The 20386-nt window shown below is 43.9% G+C and overlaps 1 protein-coding gene across 2 annotated transcripts in view; it reads right to left on the minus strand.

Moving 5' to 3' along the window:
• Nucleotides 1-20386, minus strand: part of traf3ip2a (TRAF3 interacting protein 2a) — a 72154-nt gene that overhangs the window by 14808 nt on the left and 36960 nt on the right. For both annotated transcript variants that reach the window (XM_052024198.1, XM_052024199.1), the window contains 4 exons: nt 11269-11471; nt 10610-10698; nt 8589-8657; nt 5289-5405 (listed from right to left, as the gene is read on the minus strand). In XM_052024198.1, the coding sequence (XP_051880158.1) occupies nt 5289-5405; nt 8589-8657; nt 10610-10698; nt 11269-11471 (478 nt within the window). The remainder of the gene's footprint in view (nt 1-5288; nt 5406-8588; nt 8658-10609; nt 10699-11268; nt 11472-20386) is intronic.

The raw sequence follows: 20386 nt of genomic DNA on the forward strand, positions 1-20386 counted from the left end.
GGGAAGCAGGTGCATGGGCACTCCACCACTTGCAGGTTCCCTCCATGTTAAATACCATTCTGACTTGGAAATATATTTCCCATCCTTTATCATCACTTTGTGTAGATCCTGGAACTCCCTCCCCAACAGCACTGTGGGAGCACCTCCACCAGAAGGAATGGCTCAAAAAGATGACTCTCTGGCTCCTTGTCAAGGGCAGTTATGGATGGTCAACCACTGCTGGTCTGGCCAGCAACACCCAGATTCTGAAAAATGAATACATTTAAGAAAAGATGGTTGATGAAGACACTTGTGCACTTCTGCAGAATTCCAGCTCAGCAGCACTGCAGCCAGATCCAATCATCACTGGGTTGTCAACAACAACAACAACAGTAACTTGGATTTGTATAGCATTTTTCAATCTCCTAATTCGCCCCATGGCCTTTGAAAGAAGGCTGTAAGTAATTTTTTGACAGTGAGCTTCACGAAGAAATAGCAGGACAACTGGAAGCAGATTTTAAGATACGTCTTTTAAAAAAAAAGAGTATCAAGAAAATTTGACACTGCCTCAAACGCAACACTGAGGGCACGTGTCCAGAAGCTTGCTCAAAGGCATGTGTTTCAAGAAATATCTTAAAGGAAGAAAGGGAGGTCTCAAGGCAGAGAGGTTTAGGAAGCTTGGGGGACGGGCAGGTGAAGGCACAGTCGCCACTGGTGGCGTGCTCAAAATTGTGGATGCACGTGAAGCCAGAACCGGAGGAGCACTGGTGTCTCAGCCTGGGGCTTAGAATCGCTGCAATGCTACTGCATAACTTCATCCAACAGAGAAACGGTCTTGAAGGAGGCTACAGAGCCCCTTTCAGGAGAAAAGGCACCAGCAGCCTGGGAAGATGCAGACAAAAGCCTGGTGCCACGTTTTAAGGACAAATTTGTGTCAGTTCGTGGGTGGCTTTCTTTGCACACTATACTAACCACTATATCTACATCTTCACCACACACAGGAGAGCCATCACTTAAGGAACCCCTTATATAGGGACTGATAGGCTCTTGTCTATTTGTACCATTTTACTCACAGTAGCAAACTGCATTGGACAACTATTCTCACAACTAGCGGTGTGTGTGTGTGTTTATGAGAAATAATTTATCCTGTCAAGCAGAAGGATTACAAAACAGCAAGAATGTGTGAAAAATCAGTTAAAATGAACATGCATGTGTTATGGGGTTTAGGAAACTGGACCAATAGTTGTTTAACTGCTTTACAAGGGAAGCGTTAGCAGGCTTGTATACGTGGTGCATTCCTGAGAAAGGAGTAACTGTCGTTGAAACAACCAATGATACAAATGCCCCTGAAACTCAACCACCAGGACATGGTTAACCACAAAGGTTGGATCTGGAGCTGTGTGAACTGCTGATAGGGCAGGGTCAATGACAGGTAACATTACTGATGTCTACTTGGTGTGCAGTTGCAGTCATAAAATAAACTCAGTTTGCTGTGTGTCAACTATGTAGCACCCTACTAAGACATGTATAAGGTGAAAAGGGCCAATTGGAGAAATGTAAATAGACTTAAATTATTTCTGAGATCCTGGTGCAGAGGCAAATCATTACACACCATGTGGAGAGGAAGGTCAACATGATGAAGAAGTGTACATAGTAGACCACATTCATCTGGGAGGGATTACAAATGATTTTAGTTGGTAGCACTTTGCCTCCAGGTCGTGCATTCTAATCCCACTCCAGAGTCTTACATGGAAAAATAAAGGCTGACATTGCAATATTGAACGAGAGTTTCACTGTCAGGACTACCTTCTTTCTGATGAGATATCTAACCATCCTTTACGGCTACAAAAGATCCCTTGGCATTATCTTGAAGAACAGCATGGAAATTATTCCTGGTGTCCAGGCCAATGTTTGCCTCTCACTCAGCATGTCTAACACAGAAGATCTGGTCATTACCATTTGTGGAAGCATGTTGTACTTAGGTTGCTTTACAGCAATAACTGGATGTCAAATGTTCTTCACTGGCTCTGAAACATTCCTGAAGGAGAGAGGAAGGGTACAATAGAGAAGCAAGTCTTTCTAAAGTGGGCTGGCAATTCTGATCAAACTCCAGAACAATGTTCTTGGGGTCTGCAGAAAATAGTGCCCTGATGGTGTCTGGCCCAAGAAAATAGGCCAGGGAGTGAGTTGGAAAAATCAGTGAAGTTTTCCACACAGATAGTGAAGCAAATAGGAAGAGGACAGATGCTGCATTTCATATTCATCCCCCAGCAAAAAGGGCAATGTTCCTGAGCAGAAAGTGGAGACCTGAAATAAGCAGGAAGTGAGGTGTCCACACCAGCCATCTTTATGCTCTGTGAGACCAATGAGGCAGACACGGTAGTGTAGCGGTTAGTGTAACACTATTACAGCATCAGCGACCCGGGTTCAATTCTGGCTGCTGTCTGTAAGGAGTTTGTACGTTCTCCCCATGTCTGTGTGGGTTTCCTCCCACATTCCAAAGACATTCAGGTTAGGAAGTTGTGGGCATGCTATGTTGGCGCCAGAAGCATGGTGACACATGGTGACAGGCTGCCCCCAGAACATTCTACGCAAAAGATGCATTTCACTGTGTGTTTCGATGTACATGTGACTAATAAAGAAATCTAATCTAATCTGCTCAATGCACAGGATTCTGTTTGAAACAATTCCAGAAATCTTATATAATGCAGGATATGCCTTATGGCTCAGGGGAAAACTATTTTACAATGCACACATTTACTTCCATAGGACGTTCAGCCCAGTGTCTCTCACACTCCTCACAAAGAAACTGCAAGTGATTGGAGGACCTGGTTGGATATTATTCTGTAACCAAAAAATCATGTATCCCGGCAGGAAATCTAATGAAACATTCCCTTTGGAACTGTATCCTGATTGGAAAATCCAGAGAGCAACCCATGGGGAACCATATGCAGGGAGGAGTCAGCAGAGGAAGGTACAAACTGAACATCACTGCCTTCACATCACGGAAGGATATTGAGGAATGTTGGGAATGGTAGGGAAGGATCAACATTCATTTTTAAAATTCACTTCCGGGACCTGAGTGTCAGCAGCAAGGCCAGCAGTTATTGCCCGTCCCACATTGAGAAGGTGGTGGTGAGCTGCCTTTTTGAACCACATGTCCTTCTGGTGGGGAGGGATCCAGGATGTAGACCCAGCGACGACGAAGGAGTGGCTGTGTTGGAGCAAGGTTGTGATGAGGTCTGGAGTCAAGTAGTCCTGGCTAAACCTAAACTGGACATTGGTGATTATTGCTGAGTAACTGCAGTTTTAATGGCACTGTTGATGACAGCTTCCACCTCTTTGCTAATGATTGAGTGCAGACTGATTGGGTGTTAGTTAGCCAGATTTGATTTGTCCTGCTTTTTGTGAACAGGGCACACCTGGGCAACTTTCCATATGTGGAGCAGATGTCAATGTTGTAACCGGCGTGGAGCAGCTTGTTTAGAGGCATAACTGGTTCTGGGATGTTATCTGGACCCGAGGTCTTTGCTGCATCCCTCAACCATTCCTTGACACGTGGAGTGAATCAATTTGGCTCGACTCCAGCTTCTGTGATGATGGGATCTCAGGACAAAGCCAAGATGGATCATCTATTCAGCACTTCTGGCTCAACATGCTTGCAAATGCTTCAGCCTTTCCTTTATCACCCACACCTGAGGATGGGGATGTTCTTGAAGCCTCTTCCTCCCAATAGCTGTTTAATTGTCCACCACCATCCATGACGAGATGCGGTGGGGCTGCAGATGCTTGTTCAGTTATGAGAGCTCTGTTTATTACGTGCTATTTGTGCTGTTTAACACAGTGCAAATCACTAGGCTGACACTGCATCAGTTTTTGATATGCCTGGTGCTGCTCGTAATGGTAGAGTGAGGGATATGCTGGGTGAGGAGGTTACACATTGTGCTGGTGTACATTTCTGCTGCTGCTGATGGTCCACAGCACCTCATGGATCCCCAGCTCTGAGCTCCCAGATCTCTTTTGAGTCCATTCCATTTAGCATCTTTGCAGGGCCACACATCACAATGGAAGTGTCCCTAGTGTGAAGTTGGGACTTTGTCTCCACAAGCACTGTGCAGTGATTATTTTTACAAGACCTCTCATAGACAGATGTATCTTGGTAGATTGGTGAGGACTAGGTCAATTAAGTTTTGCCCTTATATTGGAACCCCTTTGCTTTACATTTGTTTCTGTTTTGTGACAACGACATGACATCCTCCACTTACCTGAGTAAAAGTGTCAGATCCAGAGACGTGGATGCAGTTTTGGGCTTTCTTTAAATATCAGATCATATTTTTACATTCATTTACCTTTCGCCAGCAAGGTCAACATTTATTGTCCATCCTTAATTGCCCTTGAGAAGGTGGTGGTGAGCCACCTTCTGCAGTGCTTCTGGTGAAGGTAACCTCACAGTGCTGTGGGTAGGGTATATTCCAGGATTTGGACCCAATGACAATAAATTAATGATATATTTCCACTTGGAGGGCAACCTGCAGCTGGTAATTGAGGTTGGGGTTTGGGATGTGTTGTTGGTTTAGTCTGTGTGAGTAACTGCAGTGCACTTTGTGGATGATATACACAACACCCACTGTGCAGCAGCTGTGGAAGGAATGAATGTTCAGGATGGTGGATGGGGTGCCAATCAAAGGGGTTGCTTTGTCCTGGATGGAGTCGAGCTTTCTGAGAGTTGTTTGCTCTGCATTCGTCTAGGCAAGTGGAGAGTTTTCCATCACACCCCTAACTTCTGCCTCGTACATGGTGGATATCCTTTGGGGGCTGTCAGGAGGTGAGTCACTCACTGCAGGATACACAGCCTCTGACCCGCTCTTAAAGCCAGGGTATTTATGTGGCTAGTCCAGATGAGTATCTGGTCAATGGTGTCCTCAAGAATGTCAATGCTAGGAGTTCTGGAAATTGGAATGCCAGTGAATATGAAGGGGGTGTGGTTAGACTCTGCCTAACTGTAGCTGGTCATCAGCTTGGCACCTCTGTGGCATGAATGTAATCTGCCACTTTTCAGTGCATGCCTGAATTTTGTTGAAGTCTTGCTACTTGCAGGTACGGGCTGCTTCATTTCCTGAGGAGTTGTGAATTGATTTGTACTTTGTGTTTATGATGAACAGACGTGTCTAACCTTATGATGGAAGGAAGATCATTGATGAAGCAACTGAAAATGGATGGCCTCAGGACACTGCACTGAGGAACACCTGCAGTGATGCGCTGCGACCGAGATCAATGAACCAACAGACCATATACCCAGGAGCTCTCACCATTCTGTGGATGTATTTTGTGTGCAAGCTGTGCTCATCTTTCAGTTGCTCCAATCCAGTTCCCTCGACATCCTTCTTGTACTTTGGACTAATTGCAATTACAATCATCACTTCTCTCTGTAAACAAAAAGAGGAAACTGCTGACTCTGTGATATCTGGCCAATGCAGAAGTTCTATTGCCATGAATGATACAGTTATTCAAACAATGGAGATTTTCTAACGGTTATTTAATCTCAAAACTTCTGGCGCCCCCCACCACACACACACAAAGACTTTTATGTATTTATTCTGAGCAAATGTACAATGACAGGTTGTTTGGTGAAATGAAGACTAAAGTTACAATTTTATTAAAAGGTGTGAAAGAACAATTTACTTGGCAAAAATACACAATTACATTTAATTTTTAATATTTTGTTAGTCATATACCATGCTTTCAAGGAGATATGAAACTTGCTTCAGTGCCATTTGAGAAAGATGGACTCTTCTTGCTTTTGAGTTTTCTTGTGGGATTAAACCTCACATTGACACCTAGGCTGACACTTCACTGCAATGGTGAGGGGGTGTTCTCTGGTGAAGACATTAAACTCCAGGTTTTAGGATGGGCAAAAACATTATCCTACACACTCTCTCCAGTTGGGCATGAGTAGGTCATAAATGATAAATGGTTCCTCCAGCTGATTGTCCTTTATGTGTCAGCTTTTGAGGTGTCCCAGTGCCCCATCAGTGGAGAGGTGTGACGTTATTAACGAATTTAAACTGAGCTCCCACAGGGCACGTGACAGCCTGTTTTAGGCAGGCACTGTAATGTAGCGGTTAGCATAACACTTACAGTGCCAGCGACCCAGGTTCAATTCCGGTCGCTGTCTGTAAGGAGTTTGTACGTTCTCCCTGTGTCTGCGTGGGTTTCTTCCGGGTGCTCCAGTTTCCTCCCACATTCCAAAGACGTACAGGTTAGGAAGTTGTGGGCATGCTATGTTGGTGCTGGAAGCATGGCGACACTTGCAGGCTGCCCCCAGAATATTCTATGCAAAAAATGCATTTCACGGTGTTTCAATGTACATGCGATTAATAAAGATATCTTATCTTACAGTCGCTGGCTGGCTTCCCGAGTCCTTGAGAAAATGTGGCAGTGAGAGAGAAGTAGAGTCAAAAGGAGGAGAAACAGGAGTGGATCATTCAATATCTTGGCAACCATTCAATAAGATCAGTTAATCTGATTTTGGCTTCAGCTCCACTCTCCTGACCGATCTCCATAACCCTTGGTTCTTCTGTACCTAAAAATCTAACTCAGCAATGGATATATCCATTCACTTAGTTTCTGCATCTCTCTGTGGAGAATTCCAAAGATTCACAAAGATAAAATAAATTCATCCTCACCTCCACTTTAAATGAGTGTCCGTTTACTGAGACTATGCTTCTAGTTCTACATTCTCCCATGAGGGGAAACATCCTCTCAGCATCTATCCTGAGACTCTTACTTTTCAATAAGGTCACCTCTCTAAACACCCAAGGAGTATAGGGCCAAGCTGCCCAATCATCCCTCAAGATATCACAGGAATCAAATGGAGAATTACCTCTGCACTGCCTTCAAGACAGGGACAAGCTTGCTTGATAAAATGGGCCTTTCCACCATCCACCCCCCCCACCCCCCCCAATCCAACCCCACGAGAAGCCTTTGCCCAACCCCTTTGTTTATTGTGGTCTCCCTTCCCCCGGTCCCATGATTAGTGACCTCCCTTGTGTGCTCCAGACTCTGATGGCCTCTTTCTCTAGGCTGCACTTACTTCACACTGACCTTTATCCCTTCCTGTTTGTTCAAGGCTCTGTTGCAGGCTTTGGCAGCAGACCAGTGCTTGCACATTGCTGGGTGGGACAAAAGGAAGAATAACAAAAGCCTGCCTTCAGGAACACAAAACCCTGCTTAGGCCACAACTAGAATATCACTGATATTTTAAGGAGGACTTAAAGATCCTAGAGAGGGGCAAAAGAGGATGTACCAGAATAGTCCCAGGGAAGAGGATCTCAGCTGCAATTTTAGACTGGAGACATCATTATTACTCTGAGAGCAAGGAAGGTTGGAAGGGGATTTGACAAAGGTATGTAAGATAGGAGAAGCAGAGGGAAGTTGTTTTCATGAGCAAGTGGTTCAAAGCCCAGGGGACACAAATTTAAAGTTTGAGCAGAAGTTACAAGGGAGATCTGAGGAAAAATTAGTTTTGCATATTAAGTGGCTATGATCTGGAATTCACAGCCTGTAGGGAACAGAGTTCATCAGTGCCTTAAATGGGAATTACAAGGGCAGATGACTGAAATTAGTAGAATGGGACTGTTGATGTTTCTGAGGGTTGGCACAGCCTTGATGGGGCCAAACAACCTCCTTCTGTGCCATATCGATTCTATGCTTCTTAAACATCCATTTATTTATTTTTACAGGTGTTCACGGAAACCTTGAGTTACAATGGTGGCCAGAACTAAAAAATGCAACACCACCTACAAAGGGATAGGGATATTCTGAGGTTGTGAAGGGTGCTATATAAAGGCAAATTCTTCCTTCCCAGTGTCAGCTTAACATTGAACTGATATCACTGAGGGTTGAGAGAGCCTGGCCCTGATGGGCAGGCATCTACTGTGGCTGGTTGGTGCTGATTTGAGGGAAAGGGGCAGAATTGACCATGTTGACCACTTGACAGCAGTCAGGAGAGTGAATTCAAACTGATTCCTCTCCTCCTTCACCCAGAGTGCCAGCTGCTAAAGTGGCAAAGCAAGCTTGCCACTTGGGCCACAGACTATTCTGGTGCAGAGTCTGGTGTTGCATGAACCCATCAGCAGTGTGGGAGGAACTATGTCTTTTACCCAAAAGCTGAGCTTGAGGAGAATTTACTCCCCAGGGACTTATTCTTTAAAAAAGTAATTGGTGGGGCCCTGAGATCTCATGTGCTTCACAGCCAATGAAACCTTTAACTGTTGAAACATAGACGACAGGGGAGCCAATTTACACACTGCAAACTCAAACAATGACAGTGTGATAAGCACCAGAGTACTTCTTTAAGTGGCATTGGTGACAGGATCAGTTACATTCAACAAAAGGGGTGGGGAGAGTTTCATCTGAAACTCAGCACCCCCCAGCAGGGCTGCATTCCCTCAGTACTGGTGTAGGAGCACAAATACAGAACAAGTTCAAGACCTGAAGAAGGACTTGAACCCACTACCTTTAGATCCAGTGGTGAGTACTGCTATGAACTCCCAATGCCACTTTTATAGTTGAGTTTTGGACCAGTGCCAACAGGTTCCTGTACTCACATTAGTCAGATATCCTTCCATCCACTTGATAATGTCCATTCCACGAACTGAGTCCTCAAAAATGTCAATCTATAGAACAAGAAAAACTCAGGTTAATGATCCATTTGTGACACTGAGGTACTTTTGAATGGAGCTATTTTTCTAATGAAGGAAACACAGGAGCCAATTTTGTACAAAGAAACCTTAATGACCAGATAATCACCAATAGCCTGTCCTGGTCAAATCACGTAGATGCCACAGCCAAGAAAGCTCATCAGTGCCTCTACTTCCTCAGGAGGCTAAAGAAATTCGTTATGTTCCCTGTGACACTCACTGACTTTTATCGATGCACCATAGAAAGCATCCTATCTGGCTTGATACGGCAACTGCTCTGCCCAGGACCGCAAGAAACTGCAGAGAGTTGTGGACACAGCCCAGTGCATCACAGACACCAGCCTCCCCTCCTTGGACTCCATCTTTACCTCTCACTGCCTTGGTGAAGTAGCCAGCATAATCAAAGACCCCACCCACCCGGGACATTCTCTCTTCTCTCCTCTTCCATCAGATAGAAGATACAGGTGCCTGAGGGCACGTACCACTAGGCTTAAGGACAGCTTCTACCCCTCTGTGATAAGACTACTGAACAGTTCCCTCATATGATGAGATGGACTATGACCTCACGATCTACCTTTCTGTGACCTTGCATCTTATTACACTGCACTTTCTCCATAGCTGTGACACTTTACTCTGTACTGTTATTGTTTTTACCTGTACTACCTCAATGCACTTTGTACTAACTCAATGTAACTGCACTGTGTGAATTGCCATTGCCAATAGAATTTAAAATTGGCTCAGGTGGCCTGTGATGCTGCACGGGTTACTCACCAGCACCTTGTACAGTGATGGAACCTCTCTTGTCCAAGCAGCAGAAATTTGTTTAATGTTTATGTGTCCTAGAATAATGAAAACTTAAGACCTAGACAGAGGCCATTTGGCCTCGCTTGCCTGTGCTGGCTCTTCGAAAGAGCAGCAGTGTTCAGACCAATATCCCTACATTATTTTGTTCTTTATCCTGTAAGTTCCCCATCCTCGGGCACACGCCCAACTCCCTCTAAATAATTCTGTATGCAGTCAGCTTCAGCCACCCAATCAGATTCAAGATCTTGACAATTTCTGGAGTTAAATTAATTCTCAGCTCCGCTCTAGAACTTTTGACATTTTGCAGTTGTGGACAAAGGGCAATTACTGGCGGTAAAATTTCCTTGTGCAAAAGTCCACAGAGCAGCAGTGAAAATAAAACTTTGATTCAGATGGGGATGTTGGGCTTGTTGATCCAGAGCCATTATCAGATTTTTTTTACTCATTTACTGGGATCTGGGTATTACTGGTAAAGTCAGTACTTATTGCCCCCACCCCCAACTGCCCTTGAGAAGATGTGGGTGAACACCTTATCCAAGTATCCCTTGCTTTTTTAAACCTTCTCAATCTACCATGGAACCTTTAAGGACTTGTGGAGACCAAGGCCTGACTAATCATCTAGACTTTTACCATTAGTTCTTTCAAAGGGCATCACTTCCCTCCAGCAGTCACCTCCTGCTGCCATATCAGGTCATTAAACTGGCAACTACCTACTTATTTGTCAATTTTTTGTATCAGCTGCAAAGTGCACAATTGCCCCCTACAACTGAGTCTAGTTTACTTATGAAATTGAAAAGAGTAACAGATCCAAACTATTTCTTGGGGAACACAACCTTAAACCACCTGCCAATCTGATAAAAGCAAGCACTCACTATCACCCTCTGCTTCCTGTCATGAAACCACCTTTTAACTATTACCCTTAGTTCTGTGGGCTTCTAACTTCATAAATATTAAATAAAGCACACATCCACTTAGACTATTCAACACCTCTCTCAGTGAAAATTCACCTAATGTTATTATGACATCTTTAGTCAAAAGGAATTGGCAATGCTAGCCCTGTTGATTCCTACACCATTTCTGTAGGGGAAAATTGTGAGTGTCTTGGAAATGAGAAAACTACTTACTGCTGTCTCAAAGCCATTAATGCGCAGGAAGTTCACAAAGAAACAGATTTCGTTGGCTGTGTCCACAGAGTATGTTACAAATACCTTTCCTACCAAACAAAGAAAATAGTCAGATCAATCACTCAACCCATTCTTGTTCCACTGTAGGTTGAAGAGCTAACTGTACAGTTATTCAAAGCTGAACTGGTGTGAGTCTCAGAACAATATTTTACAGGTTCTCTCAGCAAGCCAATGACAACATTCTATTCTGCACATAAACAAGATGAAAGAAATAGTTTTTTTTCCTAGCATCCTTTCATCTTCAGGAAGTCATAAGACTGTTTTAAACCAATGGAATACCTTGGAGGTGCACTTGCTATTAAAGGGGCAAGCATAGCTGTCATGTTTTTGCAGAGCAAGGAGCCACATGGAGCCACCTGATCAATGAGTGGGCCCACATTAAATGTGGTATTGGATAGGCAATGAGGGAAACGATCAGGTTGACCAATCGATGTCATTACCAGGAGCTCTGAGATACTTTAATGTTCCATCCAATAGAGTGGGACCAGGAAGGGTCATGATGGCACATGCAATGAAAGACCCCCTCTGACTTTAGTTCATTAGTCTCCAACACTCTAGTTGGTTCTACAGGGGTAGAATGTGAATGATGAGGCACTTACGTAAGGCATGTGGCAGGTTAATGGTTCTCAGACTGCCACGTCCTTCAATGCCACTGGCAGGAATGTCTTGTACATTACCAGACGGTGGAGGAGGACGGAATATTTCATTCCGTGCAAGATGCCGTTTGGGCTGAGGACCAACATCATCAAAAATTCCAGGTATCCCATTCATTCTCTTGATGTTTACAGGAGATAGGTTTTCCCTAAAAGAAAGAACATTATTTTATTGGTAACAGAGAAGGTTGATGAAGGGAATGCAGTAGGTATCATCCACACAGGTTTTCAGAAGACCTTTGATAAAGGTACACACAAAAGGCTGGCCAGCAAAATTGTGGACTGTGAAATTGAAGGGTCACTAACAGTGTGGACAGGAAATTGGCTTAAAGGCAGAAAGCAGAGACAGCAGGATGGAGCACCGTTCCCCAGGGGTAATACTGGGATCACTGACTTCATCGATATGTCAGTCGACTAAGACGTGTGTGTGTGGGGTGAACTTCCCAACTTTGCAGATGACATAAAGCTTGGTGAGGAGGATAGTTATAGTCTGAGAGACGACATAAGCAGATCAGACAGGAAATGTAACATGACACACTTCGGTGGAAAGAATAAGGAGAGTCAATATGGATCAAATTACACTGTTCTGAAGAGGGTGCAGGAGCAGTGGGATCTGGGTGTGTATGACCATAAATCCTTGAAGATGACAAGGGGTCTTGAGAGAGTGGATAGTAAAACATGTGAGGTTCTGGGCTTCATAAATTGAGGCCTAGAGTACAAAAGCTTACATTGTATAAAACATTGGTTAGGCTGCAACTGGAGCTTTGCATTCAATTCTATCCTTACAACTTTAGGAAGGATGTGAAGGTCCATGAGGAGTTGTAGAAAGGATTTACTCAGTTGTAGACTGGTCCTTGGGTTGAGGGATTTCAGCAACAGGTAACTTCAGCTACCTTAACACTACTTCTCCTGTCCCTCCAATAGTACTCAAGACCCTATAACCTCAGAGTTGAATTCAATGACAATGGATCACTGCCTTCTGGAGTGGATTCCAAAGCATCAAAGCCTTAGCAGAGTCCAAAATGCCTGTCCCTTTATCTTGAGTCAATGGCCCTAATTCAAAGTTCTTCAGCCTGACAAAGCAGCTTCTTAGCACAGAGTCATACAGCACTGAAACAGGCCCTTCGGCCCAACTGGTCCACACCAACCAAGATGCCCATCCAAACTACTCCCATTTGCCAGCAATTAGCATTTGTTGAGAGAAAAGGTTCCTTGAGATCTTAAAAGGCCAAGGACTCTGGGCACAGGCTTTGGAGTTTTAAAAATGATTTATTCACAAAGACAAATGCAGGAACAGAATGAATGGAAATAGATGCACACTCCCACATGGGTGATTGCAAATGTGGGGAAATCGCAATGGGGGTGAGATATATATATACACACACACACCAAACTGGTTACAAATGATCAGGGAAAAAAACAATACAATGCCTGACCCCCTGACTCTATACAAGCATCAGCTCTATGGTCCCAGGGATACTTAACTAATTTCTCTAGCAGTGCACAGCTTACCTCAACATCCCTCAGACAGGATAAAGAGCAAGAAAACAAGCATGTGGCACTCTTTATACTGCTGGGGGGGCTGGGGGTGGAGCCGGCCCAAGTGATTCAAACAAGCCAATCGCTCGGGGCCAGGTGCAAAGGTGTTTTACAAAAGCCAATGGTTAGGTGTGCCCAGAGGGGCAGGGGTGGAGCCAAACCTTGATTGACAGTGGTGTCGCTTTTGACCAGTGCTCAATGGTGTCACGTGACAGCCATGACCTTTCACACTACAGCATCTACCCTATTAATCCCTCTCAAATCTTATATGTTTCAATGAGATCACCTCTCATTCTTCGAAACCCTAATGCTTCTCAATCACTCCTTGTTGGACATGTCATCCCAGGAATCAATCGAGTGAATGCAAATTCCACTGACTCCAAGGCCAGTATATCTTTTTTTTTGTGTATAGAGACCAAAACTATGCTCTGACTATGGTCCCACCAACCCCAATAACCAAGACCAACTGATTATCTTACGCCAATCCCCTTGCAATAAACAGTAACGTATATCTTACCTCTTGCTGAACCTGTTAATTGCTTAGCTTTGTACACTAGCACATCAAGATTCCCTTCTGTACACCAGCTGTTACTAACATATCTACATTTAAAAATCTTCTGTTTTTCTATTCTACCCATCAGGTGAATCTCATGTTTTACCACATTCTAGACATTCTGTAGTTAAACATGCAGCAACTTAACTCAAACCAACAGTAAAGGGGTCAGGCAGCTGTTCTGTACAGGCAACTGTGGCCTTCACACATAAAAATTTGTGTCACATCCCGGCATGCTCTGAGGAACCAAGGGGCTTCTTAATGAACCTTTGTAGTGGGCTGAGAGCTGAAGGAAATGAGGAAGGAGCTGAGATATGTTTGCTGAAGTTTAACCATTGGATTCCTTCTCTAAATACTTATGGCTGTCCATATGACTTAGATATCTACAGAGAAGTGACAACCTTGGCTTCACTAAGTCTGACTTGATCCCTAATGCCTTTGGAAATGTTAATGTTTGGATCACTGATGAAATGAAAGCCATTCACCAGCCCTTCAAAATGACGAAAAATGCAGAATTTTTCCCTTCAAAACATTTTGCTTGATAATTGTTGAACACCAAATAGAATGATGTTTCCGAATGACAAGGTCTGGTTCAACAAACCGTCCAATTCAAGGACTTACAGTAAGCAAACAGGATAAACCTGGTACAGTTAAGGGGGGAGGGGAGGGGGCAAGTTGGGGGAAGGGAAGGGTGGTAGTTAAACTGGTTATGTGCAGGAAGACATGCAGAGTCACACAGTATATTTGTTATATGAAGCATAAATTAATTGTACATTTGTGATTGATTTAATAAATTCCTATACAGCGGTAGTTTAATACCCACCCAGTGTAAATACCAGCCAGTGACGCGGGTTCAATTCCCACTGCTGTCTGTAAGGAGTTTGTACCTTTTCCCCATGATTGTATGGGTTTCCTCTGGGTGCTCCGGTTTCCTCCCACAAGACGTATGGGTTAGTAGATTAACATGGGTGTAATTGGGCAGAGCGGGGTCATTGGGCCATAAGGGCCTGTTATCATGCTGTATAAATAAATAAAATAATAAAGATCGAGATTCCTCATTCAATTAACCTGCCCCTTTCCCTTTGCAGACACCTTGAGTCCTCTCAAAGCTCACTTTCTTACTTTTCTTTGTTTCAACCGCAAACAAAAACACTAATCTGTCTTTTCATTTAGGCTGTTATTAATTTACCGTGCATAGCTGTGACTCCAGTGCTGACCTTAGCAGCACCCTACTAATAACAGTCTTTTTCTCTTGACTGCTATTAAACAGGTGACCCTGGTCTCTATTTTCTGTCCTTTAATCAAACCTCTCCCCATGCTGATGTATTTCCCCAAACCCATGTGCGCTTAATTTGTGCAACAATATTTTGTGTGGCACCTTATCAAATGACTTTTAAAAATCCAGGTATTCTGCACAACCTTCTTCCTATTATCCACCCCACTCATAACATCCTCAACAAGGTCAACCAGACCTGTTAAATACAGTTCCACTTCCTTAAAACCATGCTAACTCTCCTAAGTTATATTGAGGCAGATCTTCCAAAACTGAGCAGCAAGTTACACCCAGAATCTACATACTTACCTTTGGCATTTAATGGCATGACTATCTGCCAGCCTCCACCATCAACATCTTGGGAGTTGCCATTGAGCAGAAATTCAACCAGACCAGCCACATGAATACTGTGCGTAAAAGAGTGGGTCAGAGCCAGATTTCCTGTGGCAAGTTACTCACCTCCTGGCACTGAAAACCCTTTCCACCATCTACAAGGAACAAGTTAGGAGTGCGATGAAATACTCTCCACTTGCCTGGATGAATGTAGTGCCAATTCTCAAGAAGCTCAACACCATCCAGGACAAGGTAGCTCATTTGATTTACCGCCTGAAACATTCATTCTTTCCATCACTAGTGCATAGTAGCTGCAGTATGTACCATCTACAAAATGTCTTCAAGTTACTTGCAGAGGCTACTTTGACAACACCCTCTTAAATCTGTGACCTCGACCACCATGCAGGACAAAATCATCAGTCACGGGTAGTGCCACCACCTGCAAGTTCTCTTCCGAGTAACACACTATCCTGACTTTGTCCTTGGATCTAAATCCTAGGACTCTCTGTTCAACAGCACTGTGGAGAACCTTCAGCAGAAGGACTTGTGGTGGTTCACCACCACCTTCCCGAGGGAAATTAGGCAAGGGCAATAAATTCTACCCTTAACATCGATGTCCAGATCTTGAAAAATGAATAAGGAAAATACTCGCTGCCTTTTCCCCTCGGAAGGTCAGCACTCTGTCTTAGCCACTCACAAAAGTTTAAGTGTTGACCTTATGAATTACTGCCCCCTGATCTCAGAGGGCCTGCCCTACAATGCTGAGCTCTCCATAGACCTCAGCAGTCCAATGCTAACTCCAACCAGGGCACCTTTCACCACCCATTGCTCATGGAAATTCCTGGCAGCACCGACCTCAGTGAGTGCACCTGGTGAGCAGCAGCAGCTGTACCAACTTCCTCTCTGCAAAACTAGTTGGATTTAATCTCTGCATGCATGGACCTAAGAGATAGGTGCAGATCCAAGCCATTCTGTTTCTTGGGTCTGCTCCACAGGTCATCATGGGTGATCTTTTACTTCAACACCACCTTTCCACTTTATTCTCTGTATCCACTAATTTCCTTGAATATGTTGTATAATTTTATGACTCAGTGACAGGCTCTTTGTTAGCCTGGTGTTTTTAAGAGCTGTGAGCTTGAGCTGCTGTGGGGTGCTCCACAACTACAGTTCCTATGTGAGCTGAATGCTGTGAGGGAGACTGGTATTATGTGGGTTAAGCTATAAACCACAGCGTGGATTTCTCAAAAATAACATGAGCTGAGGTAGGAAAGAGTACAGCTCTTGCAGTACTTTCTTTATAGAAATTATAACTCCTTCACTTCCTTCTGGATGATGTCAATACAAAAATTCAGATGTGATATTTAGCCAATTCTGCTCATACAGAATTCAGTTGTGTGTTTTTATTGTACTGATTGAGAGGGAGAATACAACAACTACAAGTAGTGTAACCTTCAATTTCGTGAATTAAGGAAGTGAGTGATAAGTTACTGATATACATCTTTACTCACAGCTATCCAGACACCAAAGTTTTCATGAGAACCAATTCAATGACTTGTTCAAGTAAAAAATTATTGGGAACTGCTTTGATCAAAACTAATGCCTGCAATTAAAGCAGTAGTTTGATTCCTTTTCACTAATTAAGCCTCTGCAGAATAAAACAAAACAAATTTGTGATTAAGATGTCAAATATAAATTATTCCTTCTTAATTCTTGATCTTCCTGGTGGCTATCTTTCCTTCAAGATGTGTACAATGCCACTACGGCTCAGTTTCCAGTTAGGTGCCCTGTGATGGGCTCAAATTTTGAATATTTATTAGAAACATACATTTGCTTAAATGTATGTTTGCCCACGCACAGATGAATGTAGGGTGATCAGCCCCCATCGGAGATATTATTTTTAATAATGAACATTGTGATCTGAAATATCAGCAAGGGACGTTCTGGGATGGAGCTGTACAGGGTCTTATCAATGGGCTGGGAGTTGTGGAAAATCAAATCCGGGACCAGTGTGATGCAGGGGCAGGAGCCCAGAAAGCTTAGGAGTATTCCAGTTATCAGAAAATCTAGTCCTCTCATGGTTTTGAAAGGAGGAAGTGGGTACAGTGATTTTTAGGCCTGGTGAAAATGTTCCCCAGTGCTCCCTGCTTTGAGCTGTGCAGTGGTGATGAGTTTCTTGATCTTTTGCATCTCTCCTTCTCCTTCCATCCCACTAATCTACTCCAATCAGCCTTCCCAACAGTGGTGTATCGAAGTTCAGGGGCTCCACAGTGCAGGGTCTTGTGGCTATGAGTCCAGGACCCACTGATTCACCCACAGGGACTGTCTGCTCAATGAGCTGACCATTCACTCGGTATCTTGAGACAGTTGCATGTGGGGAATCGTTCCTCTGCCCACACAGTTCAATTCGCTCTGTCACAGCACTAAAGCATAACAGTCAATGGGGCCCTTTGTGGGAAAGGCTATCCTAGGTGATCTCACAGTCTCTGCTGCATCTCATTTGCTTTGGGAAGCTGAGCTTTTAATGGCGATCACTGACAAGTGTTAGCAACCCATTGGACCAGAGAAGCTTGCATGTGCAAAAAATTACTTTGTGACACCAGGAGGGCTCTACATTATGGCATAACTGTCTGTGTGCTTCACATAATGTTCTCGAGGGCCCATTTAATTTCACTAAATTCATACCGTTTTCCTATTTTGTTGATTTTCTTTCCTTTACTAAAGGCTCCTTTTATATATGTGACCAAAAACAGAGAAAAGAAACCCCTCTGTATTATTTTCTTTCAGTCCATTCATTATAAAGGAACTGGATCTTGGCTGCCATTCCAATAGACTGGGCTTCCTGCCTACAAACATCTCCTCACAGACAACCTGCTGCTTCCCTGCAATGCTACAGATGGAAGATTAATGCAAACATCTCGGAAGCTCTGCAAGAAAATTCTGCACAAAAGAAAGATACAAGGAACTTGAGTTAACATTGTTTTAAAGTCTACAGTGTGCTCTCCTTTCTTAAACAGAAGAGGAGCTTATTCAGATAATGTGGGCTGGTGGGATGAGGAGAGAGATGCCTGAAGCTGTTCCTAAACCTGGCAATGTGGGCTGAAATGGTCTGTATAATTGTGACACTGTAATGCTCATTACAGTTAGATGAGGGGAAAAAAGGATATTCACTAAGCCAGGAGTACACACTTCCTGGAAGTTGCTCAGAAGGACGTGTCTCCCAGTTCTGGGCATTGCTCCACAGTTCCTAATTTGAGTTGTGCCAAAGGTAAGGGCTGAACTACCCTGAGAGAAACTTTGGCCAAGATTGGTGCATGGAGAGCAGAACAGCCTGTAGAGTGCAGTACCTAAAATGGTAAGTTACATCACTTTTGCATTATAAAACATCAACTTCCAAATCAAGTGTAAGAGGGAAGGTGCAAGAGAGATCTTCCCACCATTGTACAATTCACTGTAAATTACCGGTCTGCTGTATACCAAGGGAAACATCAATCTACCTTTCCTTTCCAAGTCCTTTCACTCTCTCATCTTTAACCCATCAGCTTTGGGAAGGAAATCTGCTGGCCTACATGTAACACTGTACTCAAAGCACTGTGGTTCACTCTTAACTTTCCTCTGAACGGGCCTAGTGAGCACAGTTCAAGGGGGATTTGGCACAGGTTTGCTGGTGATGCCCATATCCCATGAAAGAATAAAAAGCATCTAGGGTGTGGAGCAAGAGGTGCTTTGCTGCTGGATGTGACACAGCAACACCATATGCACAATTGCAGTGTCTGAATGTGGAACAGTAACAGCAACTTGCAGAAGGGTGCATTTAACTTGGGAGTAAAATCTGCTTGCTGCTTTATTGCAAAACCATCAGGGACAGCTGAGTCATTACCCTTTCCTGACTGGACAGTTTGGCCAAATTCATTCCAGTTGAGACTCTTCCAAACACCAGCCTTCTCTTTGCACCCATTCCTCTCCCGTAACTGCGCCCTGAGCTTGGCAGGCAGGGGCAAACAGTGGCTCTGGTCACAGATCGAGCCTTAGAGGCATTAACATACGGAGCTGGGCTCATGCACGACGTGTCAAGACTCATGCCTGAATAGGGGTTGGGGAGCTGCTGTTTACAAGCCCTGAGGAGGCCTGTGGTACTGCAAGAAACAGGGGGTAGTCAGCTGCCTTAATAGGAATTTCATCTAATTGAACTTTCATTGGATATAGAGCCTTGATCGCTGAGTCCTTGTCGATTTCCACACCAGGCTTCAGCTGCTTTACACTAAATGTTGAGCACCTGGGTGTGACATCCAGTGATCTGGCAGCAAACATGGCAGTAAACTGTGGGCAGGCTGTGTTCCTCACATCAGCTAGCCAAATCTGGTGCATCAACCATTCTCAGCACAGAGCTGAGGCCCAGACAAGCATTCCGTCTTCACGATACAATGAATGAGATCAGCTGGGGATTGAAATAGGAGAGTGGATATGCAAGTGGATAAGCCGTCCAGATGAAGGGTCTCCATTTGAAACGTTGACTGTCCATTTCTCTCCACAGATGCTGCCTGACCTGCTGAGTTCCTCCAGCTTCTTGTTTGTTGCTGTGAGTGGGTAGGCACATTGGGTGTTTTGCGTAGAACTGTAACGTGCTGCAGCAGAATAATGTTATGTTTCGCTAAGTCAGAAGAAACAATTATTTCATTAGTTTGAGCTTGAGTTTAGTTTACTTTTAAAGAACTAGATTTCTGTACCACCCAGATGCTGATGGTGATAAGTGGTACCACCACCAAGATCCTGAAGGTACTAGATCATAGCACCACTTAGATCCTGAGTGTAACAGATCTCTGCAATGTCCAGATCCTGAAGGTACTAAATCAATGCACTGCCACATCCTGAATGCTTTGGATCACAATACCACCCAGATCCTGTTGGTGTTAGATTACTGCACAGCTCAAATTCCAAAACTCTGGTCCTGAAGGAGGCTAGATCATTCTGCAATTCAAATCCTGAAGGTGCTGGATCATTCCACAATCCAGATAACAAGTGTTCTATAACATTGCACTCCACCCTCCCCAGTTCTGAAGGTTAAAATTGCTGCTCAGCCAAGCTTCTCCCTGTCTTTTTTAAACTCGCAATCACTGCATTGTTCCAGCCAAGTTTCTACATATCAGCAAATGTAACATCTATGATAAAATGTATGCAATGCACTGAACTAGGGCAGCAAACTAATGTTTCAACTGCTACAAAGTCTTGTAAAATAAGACTTTGTTCTGTTGTCTCCTAAAATATGGGGATTGGCACACACTGGGTGCCCCTTTCTTAATATTTTTATAATGGGATGAATGGAGTGTTGGGTGGGCTTTAGAGTCTCAATACTTTTCCTTTCCAAAAGG

The sequence above is a fragment of the Pristis pectinata genome, chromosome 10 (genome assembly GCF_009764475.1).
Source record: "Pristis pectinata isolate sPriPec2 chromosome 10, sPriPec2.1.pri, whole genome shotgun sequence".
NCBI classification, from domain to species: domain Eukaryota; kingdom Metazoa; phylum Chordata; class Chondrichthyes; order Rhinopristiformes; family Pristidae; genus Pristis; species Pristis pectinata.